Source organism: Rhinoderma darwinii, chromosome 10 (genome assembly GCF_050947455.1).
Source record: "Rhinoderma darwinii isolate aRhiDar2 chromosome 10, aRhiDar2.hap1, whole genome shotgun sequence".
Taxonomy (NCBI): domain Eukaryota; kingdom Metazoa; phylum Chordata; class Amphibia; order Anura; family Rhinodermatidae; genus Rhinoderma; species Rhinoderma darwinii.
Genome location: NC_134696.1, coordinates 4707955 through 4722865, shown reverse-complemented (window position 1 = coordinate 4722865; position 14911 = coordinate 4707955). Strand labels below are relative to the sequence as shown.

General features: G+C 42.4%; 1 protein-coding gene across 14 annotated transcripts in view; it reads right to left on the bottom strand.

Annotated features, from left to right (window-relative positions):
* Positions 1-14911, bottom strand: part of ROBO3 (roundabout guidance receptor 3) — a 388832-nt gene that overhangs the window by 275104 nt on the left and 98817 nt on the right. For 12 of the 14 annotated variants that reach the window (XM_075839190.1, XM_075839192.1, XM_075839197.1 and 9 more), the window contains one exon: positions 11188-11397. In XM_075839190.1, the coding sequence (XP_075695305.1) occupies positions 11188-11350 (163 nt within the window). In that variant the 5' untranslated portion in view covers positions 11351-11397. Of the gene's footprint in view, positions 1-11187; positions 11398-11634; positions 11770-13824; positions 13932-14911 lie in introns of those variants that run through there. The other 2 variants (XM_075839198.1, XM_075839195.1) reach the window with 2 other exon arrangements.

Sequence of the window (14911 nt, the reverse complement as noted above, 5' to 3'; positions counted from 1 at the left end):
ACTAAATTGTCATCCCGGGAGGTCAGACTGGAGGAAGAAGCCGGGAGTTATCGGTAAGTCAGAACTTCGTTTTTTTTTCTACAGGTTCATGTATATTGGGATCGGAAGTCACTGTCCATGGTGCTGAAACAGTTTAACTCTTTCAGCACCATGGACAGTGACTATCTCCTGACGTCGCGTACCGATAATTTTTTTGCCGGGTTCGGCCAAAACGAGTTCGGCCGAACCCGGTGAAGTTCGGTTCGCTTGTCCGGCTTCGCTCATCGCAAAGACACTCCGTTTGGATGTTCGGAAACAGAAAAGCACGTGGTGCTTTTCTGTTTACATTCATCCTTTTGACAGCTGGTGCGCTGTTTCAGTCGGTTCGCATGGAAGTGCTTCCGTGCAACCTGCGTGGTTTTCACGCACCCATTGACTTCAATGGGTGCGTGATGCGCGAAATACGCAGAGTTAGGGCATGACCACACATGGCGGAATTCCTCCGCAACTGTCCGCATCAATGCCGCACAGAATCTGCGTTGCAGATTCTGCAGCGGATCTGCACAAAATGTGCAGAAAATTGATGCGGACTGGCCGCTGCGGACTGCAGGAAAAGTGCTTCTCTTCTCCCTATTCAGTGCAGGATAGAGAGAAGGGACAGCACTTTCCCTAGTGAAAGTCAAAGAAATTCATACTTACCGCCCGTTGTCTTGGTGACGCGTCCCTCTTTCGGCATCCGGCCCGACCTCCCTGGATGACGCTCCAGTCCATGTGACCGCTGCAGCCTGTGCTTGGCCTGTGATTGGCTGCAGCCGTCACTTACACTGAAACGTCATCCTGGGAGGCCGGACTGGAGACAGACGCAGGGAGTTCTCGGTAAGTATGAACTTATATTTTTTTTTACAGATACATGTATATTGAGATCGGTAGTCACTGTCCCGGGTGCAGAAACAGTTACTGCCGATCGCGTAACTCTTTCAGCACCCTGGACAGTGACTATTTACAGACGTCTCCTAGCAACGCTCCCGTCATTACGGGAGCCCCATTGACTTCCTCAGTCTGGCTGTAGACCTAGAAATACATAGGTCCAGCCAGAATGAAGAAATGTCATGGTAGTAAAAACAATACGCTCCGCAGCACACATAAGATCTGCGGACTTCATTGCGGAATTTTGACTCTCCATTGAAGTCAATGGAGAAATTCCGCCACGAGTCCGCAACCAGTCCGCCACTGCTCCGCAACAGACAGAGCATGCTGCGGACACCAAATTCCGCTCCGCAGCCTATGCTCCGCAGCGGAATTGTACGCATCGTGTAAACGAACACTGCTAAATTAAAGTGAAAGTCAATGGAGAAACGGCTCCGCTGCGGATTAACGCTGCGGAGTGTCCGCAGCGGAATTTAAGTGAAATTCCGCTATGTGTGAACCCGCCCTTATTGAACCTGTCGCGCTTTTTGCGCAGCAGACAAACGCTGCGCAAAAAGCACGGACTGTCTGTACTGCCCCATAGACTTGTATTGGTCCATGCGTGCCGCGTGAAAACCACGCGGCCCGCACGGACCGAATACACGCTCGTGTGAATCCCCCCTAATACTGCTCCTTATATACAAGAATATAACTACTATAATACTGCTCCTTATATACAAGAATATAACTACTATAATACTGCCCCCTATATACAAGAATATAACTACTATAATACTGCTCCCTATCTACAAGAATATAACTACTATAACGCTGCCCCTATATACAAGAATATAACTACTATAATACTGCCCCCTATATATAATAATATAAGTACTATAATACTGCCCCTATATACAAGAATATAACTACTATAATACTGCCCCTACATACAAGAATATAACTACTATAATACTGCCCCTATATACAAGAATATAACTACTATAATACTGCCTCCTATATACAAGAATATAACTACTATAATACGGCCCCCTATATACAAGAATATAACTACTATAATACTGCCCCTATATACAGGAATATAACTACTATAATACTGCGCCCTATATACAAGAATATAACTACTATAATACTGCCCCCTATATACAATATAACTCCTATAATACTGCCCCTATATACAAAAATATAACTACTATAATACTGCCCCTATATACAAGAATATAACTACTATAATACTGCCCCTATATACAAGAATATAACTACTATAATACTGCCCCTATATACAAGAATATAACTACTATAACGCTGCCCCAGATACAAGAATATAACTACTATAATACTGCCCCTATATACAAGAATATAAGTACTATAATACTGATCCTATATACAAGAATATAACTACTATAATACTGCCCCCTATCTACAAGAATATAACTACTATAATACTGCCCCTATATACAAGAATATAACTACTATAATACTGCCCCTACATACAAGAATATAACTACTATAATACTGCGCTCTATATACAAGAATTTAACTACTATAATACTGCTCCTATATATAAGAATATAACTACTATAATACTGCCCCTATATACAATATAACTACTGTAATACTGCCCCTATATACAAGAATATAACTACTATAATACTACTCCTATATACAAGAATATAACTACTATAATACTGCTCCTATATACAAGAATATAACTACTATAATACTGCTCCCTATATACAAGAATGTAACTACTATAATACTGGCCCTTATATACAAGAATATAACTACTATAATACTGCTCCTATATACAAGAATATAACTACTATAATACTGCTCCCTATATACAAGAATATAACTACTATAATACTGCTCCTATATATAAGAATATAACTACTATAATACTGCTCCCTATATACAAGAATATAACTACTATAATACTGCTCCCTATATACAAGAATATAACTACTATAATACTGCCCCTATATACAAGAATATAACTACTATAATACTGCTCCCTATATACAAGAATATAACTACTATAATACTGCTCCTATATATAAGAATATAACTACTATAATACTGCTCCCTATATACAAGAATATAACTACTATAATACTGCTCCTATATATAAGAATATAACTACTATAATACTGCTCCCTATATACAAGAATATAACTACTATAATACTGCTCCTATATACAAGAATATAACTACTATAATACTGTCCCTATATACAAGAAAATAACTACTATAATACTGCCTCCTATATACAAGAATATAACTACTATAATACTGCCCCTATATACAAAAATATAACTACTATAATACTGCCCCTATATACAAGAATATAACTACTATAATACTGCCCCTATATACAAGAATATAACTACTATAATACTGCCCCTATATACAAGAATATAACTACTATAATACCGCCCCCTATATACAAGAATATAACTACTATAATACTGCTCCTATATACAAGAATATAACTACTATAATACTGCCCCCTATGTACAAGAATATAACTACTATAATACTGCCCCTATATACAAGAATATAACTACTATAATACTGCCCCATATATACAAGAATATAACTACTATAATACTGCTCCTATATACAAGAATATAACTACTATAATACTGCTCCTATATACAAGAATATAACTACTATAATACTGCCCCCTATATGCAAGAATATAACTACTATAATACTGCTCTCTATATACAAGAATATAACTACTATAATACTGCCCCTTATATACAAGAATATAACTACTATAATACTGCCTCCTATATACAAGAATATAACTACTATAATACTGACCCCTATATACACGATTATAACTACTATAATACCGCCCCCTATATACAAGAATATAACTACTATAATACTGCCCCTATATACAAGAATATAATTACTAGAATACTGCCCCTATATACAAGAATATAACTACTATAATACTGCCCCCTATATATAAGAATATAACTACTATAATACCGCCCCCTATGTACAAGAATATAACTACTATAATACCGCCCCCTATGTACAAGAATATAACTACTATATTACTGACCCCTATATACAAGAATATAATTACTAGAATACTGCCCCCTATATACAAGAATATAACTACTATAATACTGCCCCTATGTACAAGAAAATAAGTACTTTTATAGTAACCTTGGACTGTTTGGAGTTTATTCCCAGACATTTCCAGTGCTTTCTATAAATCCCTGCCCATTGCCCCGATGAGATCATATGTTGGATATACTTTGAGCAGGACTGATCAATAATTCACTATGAGGGCTCCGCAGTCAATCCTCGCAGGCCTTCAGAAGGAATTTATGTCCATACTATAAACCTGTCAATCATTGTGCAGTATAAGCTGACATCTGAGGCATGGATAACATATATATTATTGAATCTCTACATAAAGGAGATCGTTGGTGCCATCCGGCAGATTTGTTCATATTACAGAACCTGCATTAATTCTATTACACTATCTAGCTGTTCATTTTCCTGACATGAAAATGAAAGGGGTTTATGGTTTATTCTCGGTGTCCGATTAGCAAAACTGTAACTACCTGGCAGTCAGAGGGTTAACTGGTGGCTTATAAAAAGAAAGGAACAAAAGCAAATCAATATTTCCCGCAGTGGAGCCTGCAAAGAAAAGGTTCCCAAAAAGGTCACTAGAGCGATGAGACATCGTTCAAAGTACTAGAAAGTAATGGAGTCTCTTCTTCGCCGCGGCCCACAAAGACCAGAAGACAAGTTTATTGTTCTGCCCAGGAAAAGGGCATCTAATCTGGGTTAGGACGGAGCGTGGCGTTATCCACATAACTGTCGAAGTCTCATCAAAAGCCGGGTTACAGAACTGCTGCCACTCAGCACGGATGCAAAGATTTTGGGGTTTATCCAGGGGTCAGGTTCGGAGCATTTGTTATTACACTAGTTGAAATGGATATTGATCTTGCTCGGTGCTCAGACAGGTGGGAGACAGAGGACTTAGTAAATCAGAGACCGCTGGTTAACCCATGGAAGGAGGGAGTGACAGGAAGCCGAACGTTACAATAATGCCATGAGAACACCCACTAACATCATCACAAGAGTGGACAGGGCACAACACCCCCTCAAGATCAGAACACTGCTCCTGAAATACTCTGTGCTGCGAGAAGGACACAGTTCTTTCTACTATGTAACTCTCAGTCTGTGACACGCAGGACCAGGGCCATAGTAGTGGCGGGCAGCAAGAGTTAATCTGTCCAAGTCTTGCAAGAAAAGAAAAAAAAATGCATTTAGGGCGGGTTCACACATAGCGGAATTTCACTTAAATTCCGCTGCGGACACTCCGCAGCGTTAATCCGCAGCGGAGCCGTTTCTCCATTGACTTTCACTTTAATTTAGCAGTGTTCGTTTACACGATGCGTACAATTCCGCTGCGGAGCATAGGCTGCGGAGCGGAATTTGGTGTCCGCAGCATGCTCTGTCTGTTGCGGAGCAGTGGCGGACTGGTTGCGGACTCATGGCGGAATTTCTCCATTGACTTCAATGGAGAGTCAAAATTCCGCAATGAAGTCCGCAGATCTTATGTGTGCTGCGGAGCGTATTGTTTTTACTACCATGACATTTCTTCATTCTGGCTGGACCTATGTATTTCTAGGTCTACAGCCAGACTGAGGAAGTCAATGGGGCTCCCGTAATGACGGGAGCGTTGCTAGGAGACGTCTGTAAATAGTCACTGTCCAGGGTGCTGAAAGAGTTACGCGATCGGCAGTAACTGTTTCTGCACCCGGGACAGTGACTACCGATCTCAATATACATGTATCTGTTTAAAAAAATATAAGTTCATACTTACCGAGAACTCCCTGCGTCTGTCTCCAGTCCGGCCTCCCAGGATGACGTTTCAGTGTAAGTGACGGCTGCAGCCAATCACAGGCCAAGCACAGGCTGCAGCGGTCACATGGACTGGAGCGTCATCCAGGGAGGTCGGGCCGGATGCCGAAAGAGGGACGCGTCACCAAGACAACGGGCGGTAAGTATGAATTTCTTTGACTTTCACTAGGGAAAGTGCTGTCCCTTCTCTCTATCCTGCACTGAATAGGGAGAAGAGAAGCACTTTTCCTGCAGTCCGCAGCGGCCAGTCCGCATCAATTTTCTGCACATTTTGTGCAGATCCGCTGCAGAATCTGCAACGCAGATTCTGTGCGGCATTGATGCGGACAGTTGCGGAGGAATTCCGCCATGTGTGGTCATGCCCTAAATGTGAAATCCAGAGCGGCTACATGAGGATTGTTGTCGATATAAACTCAATATTCACAGAGAATATAAACTTCCCCACAGTCAGAGTGATCAAGTTGACCAGGCAGTCTCCAGAATTACCATTTCTCAGCACATTGATCTTTGGTAACATAATTATTGCTCCGCTGAGTAACTTTACTTCTGACTGTTCAGGTTCACTAAACTAATCTCAGATCCGCAGCAGTTCTGGATTCTGCTGGATACACAGGATGGTCAGAAAGTGCGGATCCTCTGACTCCACGAGACCAGAAAGGGTTAAAATGAAGCACAAAAGGCAAAAACAATAATAAAGATGGACAGGAATAGAAATGACAGGAACGTATGTAGAGTGAATAAAAGCAAATAAAAAAGGAGTAATCATTGTATGAGGATTAGAATACAACTAGGTCTAGATATAGATGTAGCAGAGCTGAGTCAGCCTGTGCTATCTGTAATGATAGGACTGCAGATAAACCCACTACATATACTGTAGTTAGTACTATTGCCTTGCAGCGCTCGGGTCCTGGGGTCAAATCAGAGCAGGGACAACATCAGCATGGAGTTTGGATGTTCTCCCATGTTTGTGCGGGTTTCCTCTGGGTACTCCCGCTTTCTCCCACATTACAAAAACATCCAGATAGGGGATTTAGATTGTGAGCCCTGATGGGGACAACTTCTGTACAACGCTGTGGAATATGTTAGCGCTATATAAGTAAGAGAAATAAAAAATATAAAATGTAGCCCCAAAGAAGTATTTGCAAATTCAGGTTGACTTAATGCTTGTATGTGTTGTTGTAAATGTAACCCACAGAGGGCGATGTTGTAAAAGTCTCCCATAGAAGGCACTTTTGTAAATGACACCCACAGAGGGCGCTATAGGACTAATTCTCCTACAAAGAGGACCTGGCAGCAAAAAAAGATTGGAAGAAGTCACATTCTGTTGGGCATGGACAAGACAACAGTGGGCAGTGCCCCCATTAAAAAAAAAACCCACATCATATGACCCTTCTCTGCATTCAGCAATGTAGACAACGCCTGTCCGGTGGCTCAGTCATTGATAGTGTCGTCCGCTCTCACGCTTTCAAGTCCAACAGGGAGTTATGTTACTTTCCTCTGAAACTCCAGAAATATATGGATTGCCTCTACAGTGTGCGAAAATCAGATAAGAACCATATTCTATGTACAGAGCGGAGCTGCAGAAAACATTGGCAATATAGAAATAAAAGAAGGGCAACACTAAATATTAGACAATACTAACATTACCATCAGGATTTTGCAGTAATTAGCAACGGGTATGTGACACCCAGCTTGGCCAGCAGGGGGCACCAGTGAACTATGTAAAGCGGTTGTCAGCAATCTATTAGTGCACATTGCTAGTTAAACAGCAGCACGGTCAGATGAGCGTTTTATTGAGTTTAATGTTCCCCTTTATTACGCAGCGGGGACTTCTCCGAGCACACTGTATATTTATCAGGACACAGCACAACACTCAATGACGGAAGCTTAGTGGTCAGTCTTTAAAGGGACTTGGCTTTATAAATGCAAAAATCTAAAATAATATCCCCCCCTGCCAAAAAAAGGAATATAAAAATAAACATCGATCACCAAAGACAGTAACTTAGGAGAGAATTTTTGCATACTTTTCGGGATTTTTTCTTTTGCTGTTGGACCAATATGAAATCTACACTTGTGACGATGTGAGACCTGACCGGACACATGGTAGGTATCGTACATAAGACTCAGTTCACATCTCATTTTTACTATATGTCTGATTTGTTATGACATGAAAAAATGGGTCAGAACGTGCACCACAACATGCACATTGATTTCATTGGATGGGGCGGACGCCATTACGGTGTAGTTTGTGCGTTTACGTTCTATCCCTTTTTTTCCCCCCCATGTCCTGAAAAGAATAGTCTACTACGCTTTTCAGTACTTTTCCAAAACGTATACGTTTTTATTTGTATTGAAGTCAATGGTGACGTATGCAGCCTTAAACCCTACGTTTGCATAGGTAAACCGTATACGTTTTGTCACCATATATGGGAAATCTTGACTTTACAAAGTTTGATTTAGCTCAAGAAGAAAGAAAACGTGTACGTCGTCCACATACCACAAACGTGTGCCCAAAACGAGATGTGAACTTAGCCGAAGAAGAACTCGCCTCACAGATGATGGAAACGCTCGCAGTCATTGCAGGATCAACTGGAAGAAAATTAATTTCACGCTCAAATCATACAAGGAATATTACAGCCACGTCTAAGTCCTGGCGGGGGAGGGACTGAAGCGGGAGCCGTGTAATTCTGCACGCTGTGTGATAATAGCAAACCTTCATTTCCATGACGGGGACAGAGCGGAGAATTGTCCGGCAGCACATGCCGCTGATAGATGCGGGTTCATGTAGACTGGGATGAGGGGGGGGGGTACAGACAGGAGACCCTATTATCAGCAGGACAAGATATAACAATACATCTCCCTGTGCTGTGCAATCCCAATCTAATATACCGGAGATGCATAGTAAGGAGAAAAAAAGATGCTAAAATATCCTATAAATTATTATTGTCCTGCAGAGGGCGCTGCAGGTTTCACCGGATTATAGATGGTTCTGGAGGTTCTCAGCCCTGGAGAAATGTGATCATGGATGCCGGGAGGTTTCTGAACTTTTTATACTCAACATATTTAAAAACATTATAATGGCCCTCTCCCAAGTCTGAAATGGCTGATAACTGACAGTAGGACAGGTGTATACAATGTAGATTACATCAAACTGCACAGGAAATGGGGATAGTAATGGAGAGAAGACAGACTGCAAGTGTAGAGTCCCTTTCATTTAGTCCAACTAAAAGGGGACCCAAGCAGGACTGTCAAACGAATGGGTGAGCGGGTGCAGGTGATGTTGGCGGTCACTAGTTAGGAAGATTGAAGCTTATTCATCTTATTGTCCATTATTTTATTCGTTTATACAGCATGAACATATTCCGCAGTGCAGAGATTGTCATCACTCACATTGGACACAATCTGGATGTTTTTGGAGAGTGGGAGAAAACCCAGAGAATTCGGAGGAAAGCCGCGCAAACACGGGAAGAACATACAAACTCCATACATTCAAATCCAGGACCCCAGCACTGCAAATCACCGGGCCGCGTGCTGCCCATGGCGAGGGCTTGAGCTTCGTGGAGGAGGTTTTGGGATGAGAAGGGGGAATCATACCCAGTAAGTCATTGAAACCCTTTGGTTACACCTCACACATTGTTACATGGTCATTTTGGTATAACACGTCTGCTCTGTTATATTCAGGCTCCGTTGGTCCAGAAGAAGCAAAAACAAAACCAAGTAGATGGCAATCAGTTTTTGTGCAATATACAAAAAAATAACTTTTTGGGCTTCAAATATCAGATGAAATCCCCAGATCAATTACGGAGCACGTTCAGACCCGGACATAGAAGGCGATAAAAGCTTCACAGAGCAGAAGGGATCGCGTCTAGTGACCCCTCCCTCAGACACTCCCACAACACGCTTATAACACGTGGCTCAGGACAACACACGTGATAAGAAGACATTCTAGATGATATATATATATATATATAATATGACAACTTATGTAAGAGCCAACATGGAGTGAACAGACTCGGCTCTGCTCTACCGTACCCACTCACACAAAGTAACACAGTATTCTGCAGCTTTATAGAACCAGCCTGAGCTGCCAAGCCTGCGCCGGGTACAGATCACATGATATTAGTGTCAAAAGTCAAAATACTACTCTACAGTAAGTCATGTGTGGCGTAAAAAGCTCTTATCTGAAGACGTTGCTGTATTACTACCAGAGATAGAGTGACGCAATGTAACCAGCAGACCTCCATATCAGAAGAGTGAGCCATACACTTAGTAACAGTTAAATATGTGCAATAGAGCCTTATATTACCAGACGTAGCAGAGCTGAGATGATATGGCACAACTCAGTGATGTCACACTGTACTATTTGTGCTGTTACATAGGACTGCAGGTAAAACTAGTGCATTACCAGTGATCACTGTGTGTTATTACATAGGACTGCAGGTATCATATACTACATTATCAGTAATCAGAGAGCTATCACTGTGTTATCTGTGGTGTTACATAGGACTGCAGGTAACACTACTACATTATCTGTACCCAGAGCATTATCACTGTGTTATCTGTGGTGTTACATAGGACTGCAGGTAATATCTGCTACATTATCTGTACCCAGAGCGTTATCACTGTGTTATCTGTGGTGTTACATAGGACTGCAGGTAACATCTACTACATTATCTGTACCCAGAGCGTTATCACTGTGTTATCTGTGGTGTTACATAGGACTGCAGGTAACATCTACTACATTATCTGTACCCAGAGAGTTATCACTGTGTTATCTGCGGTGTTACATAGGACTGCAGGTAACATCTACTACATTATCTGTACTCAGAGAGTTATCACTGTGTTATTTGTGGTGTTACATAAGACTGCAGGTAACATCTACTACATTATCTGTACCCAGAGCGTTATCACTGTGTTATCTGTGGTGTTACATAGGACTGCAGGTAATACTACTACATTATCTGTACTCAGAGAGTTATCACTGCGTTATCTGCGGTGTTACATAGGACTGCAAGTTAACCTACCACTCATCGTACAAAAACAATGCAGGACCAAGGAGTTCAAATGATAAGTTGAGCTCTGCTACATCTGTTCTTCGCACTGGACATTACAGTAAGTAGATTCCATGTATAGCTATCAGTCAGGAGATCAGACATCACACTATATTTGCAAAAATCGGTCAACAATTCATAAGGACGCCGCCGTCAGCGCTGCGCAGATTTCAGATCATAGGACTACAGAGTGGCGCATAAAGTTATTATAATCCAATATCAGGACAATGTTATATTATCTTCTCAGGTAATTTGACATTTATATTCTCATGTTACATGATGTGGGGTTCCCCCAGACTCACTCCCCTAAAACCCAAAGAATGAGGCGTCTTACCATTGAAGCTGGTCAGGTTGCTGAAATCGAAAAAACTTCCATTGAAGCCGGGAAACGTGGAGTTAAATTGGTAGAACAAGTCTGTCGAATTGGAATTTTCTCCTGGAAGAGAGTCAGCAAAGAGATTCATCTGCAGCAGGGTCTTCAGGAGATAGCGCAGCATGTTGCCTGCAAGCTCTTGGGGTCAGGTGCACCCTCTTTTTTGCCAACCTGTGGGGGAAACAAAAGTACCCCTTTACTGGAGGTTTATGGATGCCGCAGATTAACCCCCTTTTTCTGCAAGAAGCACACCCCACTTTCAGGTAGACAAGGAGTCTCCCAATATTAAGGAAAGAGGAGCCCCCTGATTTCTTAGGCCTTCTATGCAAAGCTGATCAACACCAGAGGGGCCACAGAATTAATAGGATCTATCAGACGAGAAGGGCCCCCCTTTTTCCTGCTCAGTACCAGCATGTCCAGGCATCCGTCAGGAATCCTGCGGAATAACTTTGGATGTCGGTGTGAGCTCTGAGCTTCCAGTCTCCTGATCTATTCTCTCCTCCCTCTGTACTGACTCCAGTGATGCTGCGGAGGGAGGGTCCCCTGGGGGGCTGATAGGAAAGGCAGAAACCAGGTGCTGGGACCAATAAATGTTTAATTATTGGATTAATAATGATCCCTGGGGGGAGGCGCAGAGCCATGCAGCGCTGGAGACAGATCAGTGCTGCATCCGTCCAGCAGAGACAATGCAGCGTGGAGGCTGCAGAAGAAGGAAAAGTTCCTGCAATGATCCCAGCTCCGCACTATTTGCATGCACAGGATACAGTCAATCCTTATGGAAATGCCTGGAGAAGTGCAGGCGGCTCCTACAAAGCTCCCTTCATGCGGATCCCTCTCCCCTGCTATAACACGGTCTCTCTAGGCTGCGGCTCCACACATTAAACCATCGCTGTCATGAAAACACAAAGTTACCTCTTCCCTTTTATAATGTAATGAGAAAACCAAGCTCCGCCACTGAATATTCATAGACAAAAATCCCATCTTTTCTACAGCGCTCTCCTATATTTGCTCGGAATACAAAATCAGTCTATCCGGTGCGACTTTAATTTGATGATTTCAGATCATTAATTCGGTGTTTTTCATGCAGCTGCTTAAATATATGCAAAGGTCAGGAGGAACGAGTACCTAAAGCTGCCAGTAGAGGTCAGAAGAAGGCCCCCATGCACATGACGATCACGGATCAGTCATGACGATCATGGATCAGTTGTACCGATCCGTAACATGGGGTCCGTAGAATCTATCGGCTCATATTGTACCTCTAAGGCTGGGTTCACACACCCTATTTACAAACGTAATTCGGGCATTTTAACCTCAAATTACGTCCGAAAATACGTCTCCAAAGCGCTAGCAAACATCTGCCCATTCATTTGAATGGGTTTTACGATGTTCTTTGCCGACGGTCATTTTTTTTACGCGCCGCGTAAAAAAGACGCCCGCGTCAAAGAAGTGCCTGTCACTGCTTGAGATGTAATTGGGGCAGTTTTCCCTTGACTCCATAGAAAAACAGCTCCAATTACGTCCGTAATGGACGCTGCGAAAAACGCCTGCACATGCCATTACGTCTGAAATTCAGGAGCTGTTTTCTCCTGAAAACAGATCCGTAAATTCAGGCGTATCGAACGTGTACGTGTGAACATACCCTAACTTAAAGAGGCTGTCACCAGATTTTGCAACCCCTATCTCCTATTGCATGTGATCGGTGCTGCAATGTAAATAACAGTAACGTTGTGTTTTTTTTCAAAAACGAGCATTTTTGGCCAAGTTATGAGCATTTTTATATTTATGCAAATGAGCCTTTCTTATGTACAACTGGGCGTGTTTAAAGTTATGTCCAAGTGGGCGTATATTGTGTGTGTACATCGGGGCGTTTTTACTTGTTTTACTAGCTGGGCGTTGTGAATAGAAGTGTATGATGCTGACGAATCAGCATCATCCACTTCTCTTCGTTACCACCCAGCTTCTGGCAGTTCAGACACACAGCGTGTTCTCGCTCATCCGACGCGATCAAGTTCCAGTGGGAGGAAGTGAGTGACGTCACAGCGTGATCTCTCGAGAACACGTTGTGTGTCTGTGCACTGCCAGAAGCTGGGTGGTAACGAAGAGAAGTGGATGATGCTGATTCGTCAGCATCATACACTTCTATTCACAACGCCCAGCTAGTAAAACAAGTAAAAACGCCCCGATGTACACACACACAATACACGCCCAGATGTACACACACAATACACGCCCAGATGTACACACACAATACACGCCCACTTGGACATAACTTTAAACACGCCCAGTTGTACATAAGAAAGGCTCATTTGCATAAATATAAAAATGGTCATAACTTGGCCAAAAATGCTCGTTTTTGAAAAAAACAAACACGTTACTGTAATCTACATTGCAGCGCCGATCTGCTGCAATAGGGGATAGGGGTTTGAAAATCTGGTGACAGAGCCTCTTTAAAGCGGACGCATACAGAGGGGTTTTCTCTCAGATTCCATATGAATCCGGCATGTTTCATCAGCCGTCCCAGTATTCCTCACAGGCATGTAAATCTGCATGGTTATGTAGTCACATTAGGTCTTGTCCTTTCTCTCTGACAACTCTTACCATGTGACCAAATGTCAGTCTTCACCGCAGTTCTGGCATTCTAATCATGAACCAGGAAGTGCAGGATGAGCAGAGCTATAGAACCCTCTCCGATAGGGAAGCGCTCGCTATGGATACATGGAATAGTAGGAAGACACAGAAGGACATTAACATTAGTGATAAGATGAAACACATTATACAAATTAAAACCTATGATTCTCATAAATAAGGCGCTGTTCACACTGCCGTCAGAGGCTTCGTCAGCAGAACCATGGTGGGAAGAAAAGCACTAGATGCAGCGTTATTTTTCCTATCAAAACGATGGACATCATGACAGAACCCAATGTAAGTCAATGGGGTCGGTCAAGCAGTGGTAGTATCCACCATACGATGGATCCAGCAATGTTTCGTAGTTTTCATTGTAAACGGAAACTACGACGCAAGTGTGAACTAAGCCGTATACGGAACGCTGCGTCTCTGCTGACAGATTCAGAAATGGTTGGTGACTGGCAAGAAATCTCAAAATACCCCGCAGTAAATTAGAAAGTAACCGCCGTATCCTGGAGATTATATAGAGACGCACTCGTGTATGGAAACAATATTTCCCAGTCATTTCGAGGGATGAAAAACAATCGTTGTAGGAGGAAAGAAAATCATTTCTTCCTTAAAGCTGCTCTTGTCATGGATAAATTGCAAGTGATGGAGACTATGGGAGGTAGGAGGCTGATGAGAGTAAAGCCCGCTCCCATGTCCCTGCATACAAAATAGCATCATTAGAGGGATCATTCACAACATCAGAGAGCCGGGAGAGGGTCCGGCGTGTGACACGAGAACCTGAACGAGGCTGGAATTGGTTCCCTTTGTGCAGATAATTACCCAGCGAGACGCTGCGGCCACTTTAAAGTGATTACTCCTCAAAATCAATTCACGTGTTTGTATCATTTATACTGCGCCAACAAAAGACAATGGCTGCGAAAATCACACCACTATATACTGTGTACGAGGAATTAGCCCAATAAAGGGCACATTTTAATAAATCACCAATTCTATATTTATAGATCAGTAAATAATTGGAAATCTGCTGAATTGGGTCACATGATCAGCTCGG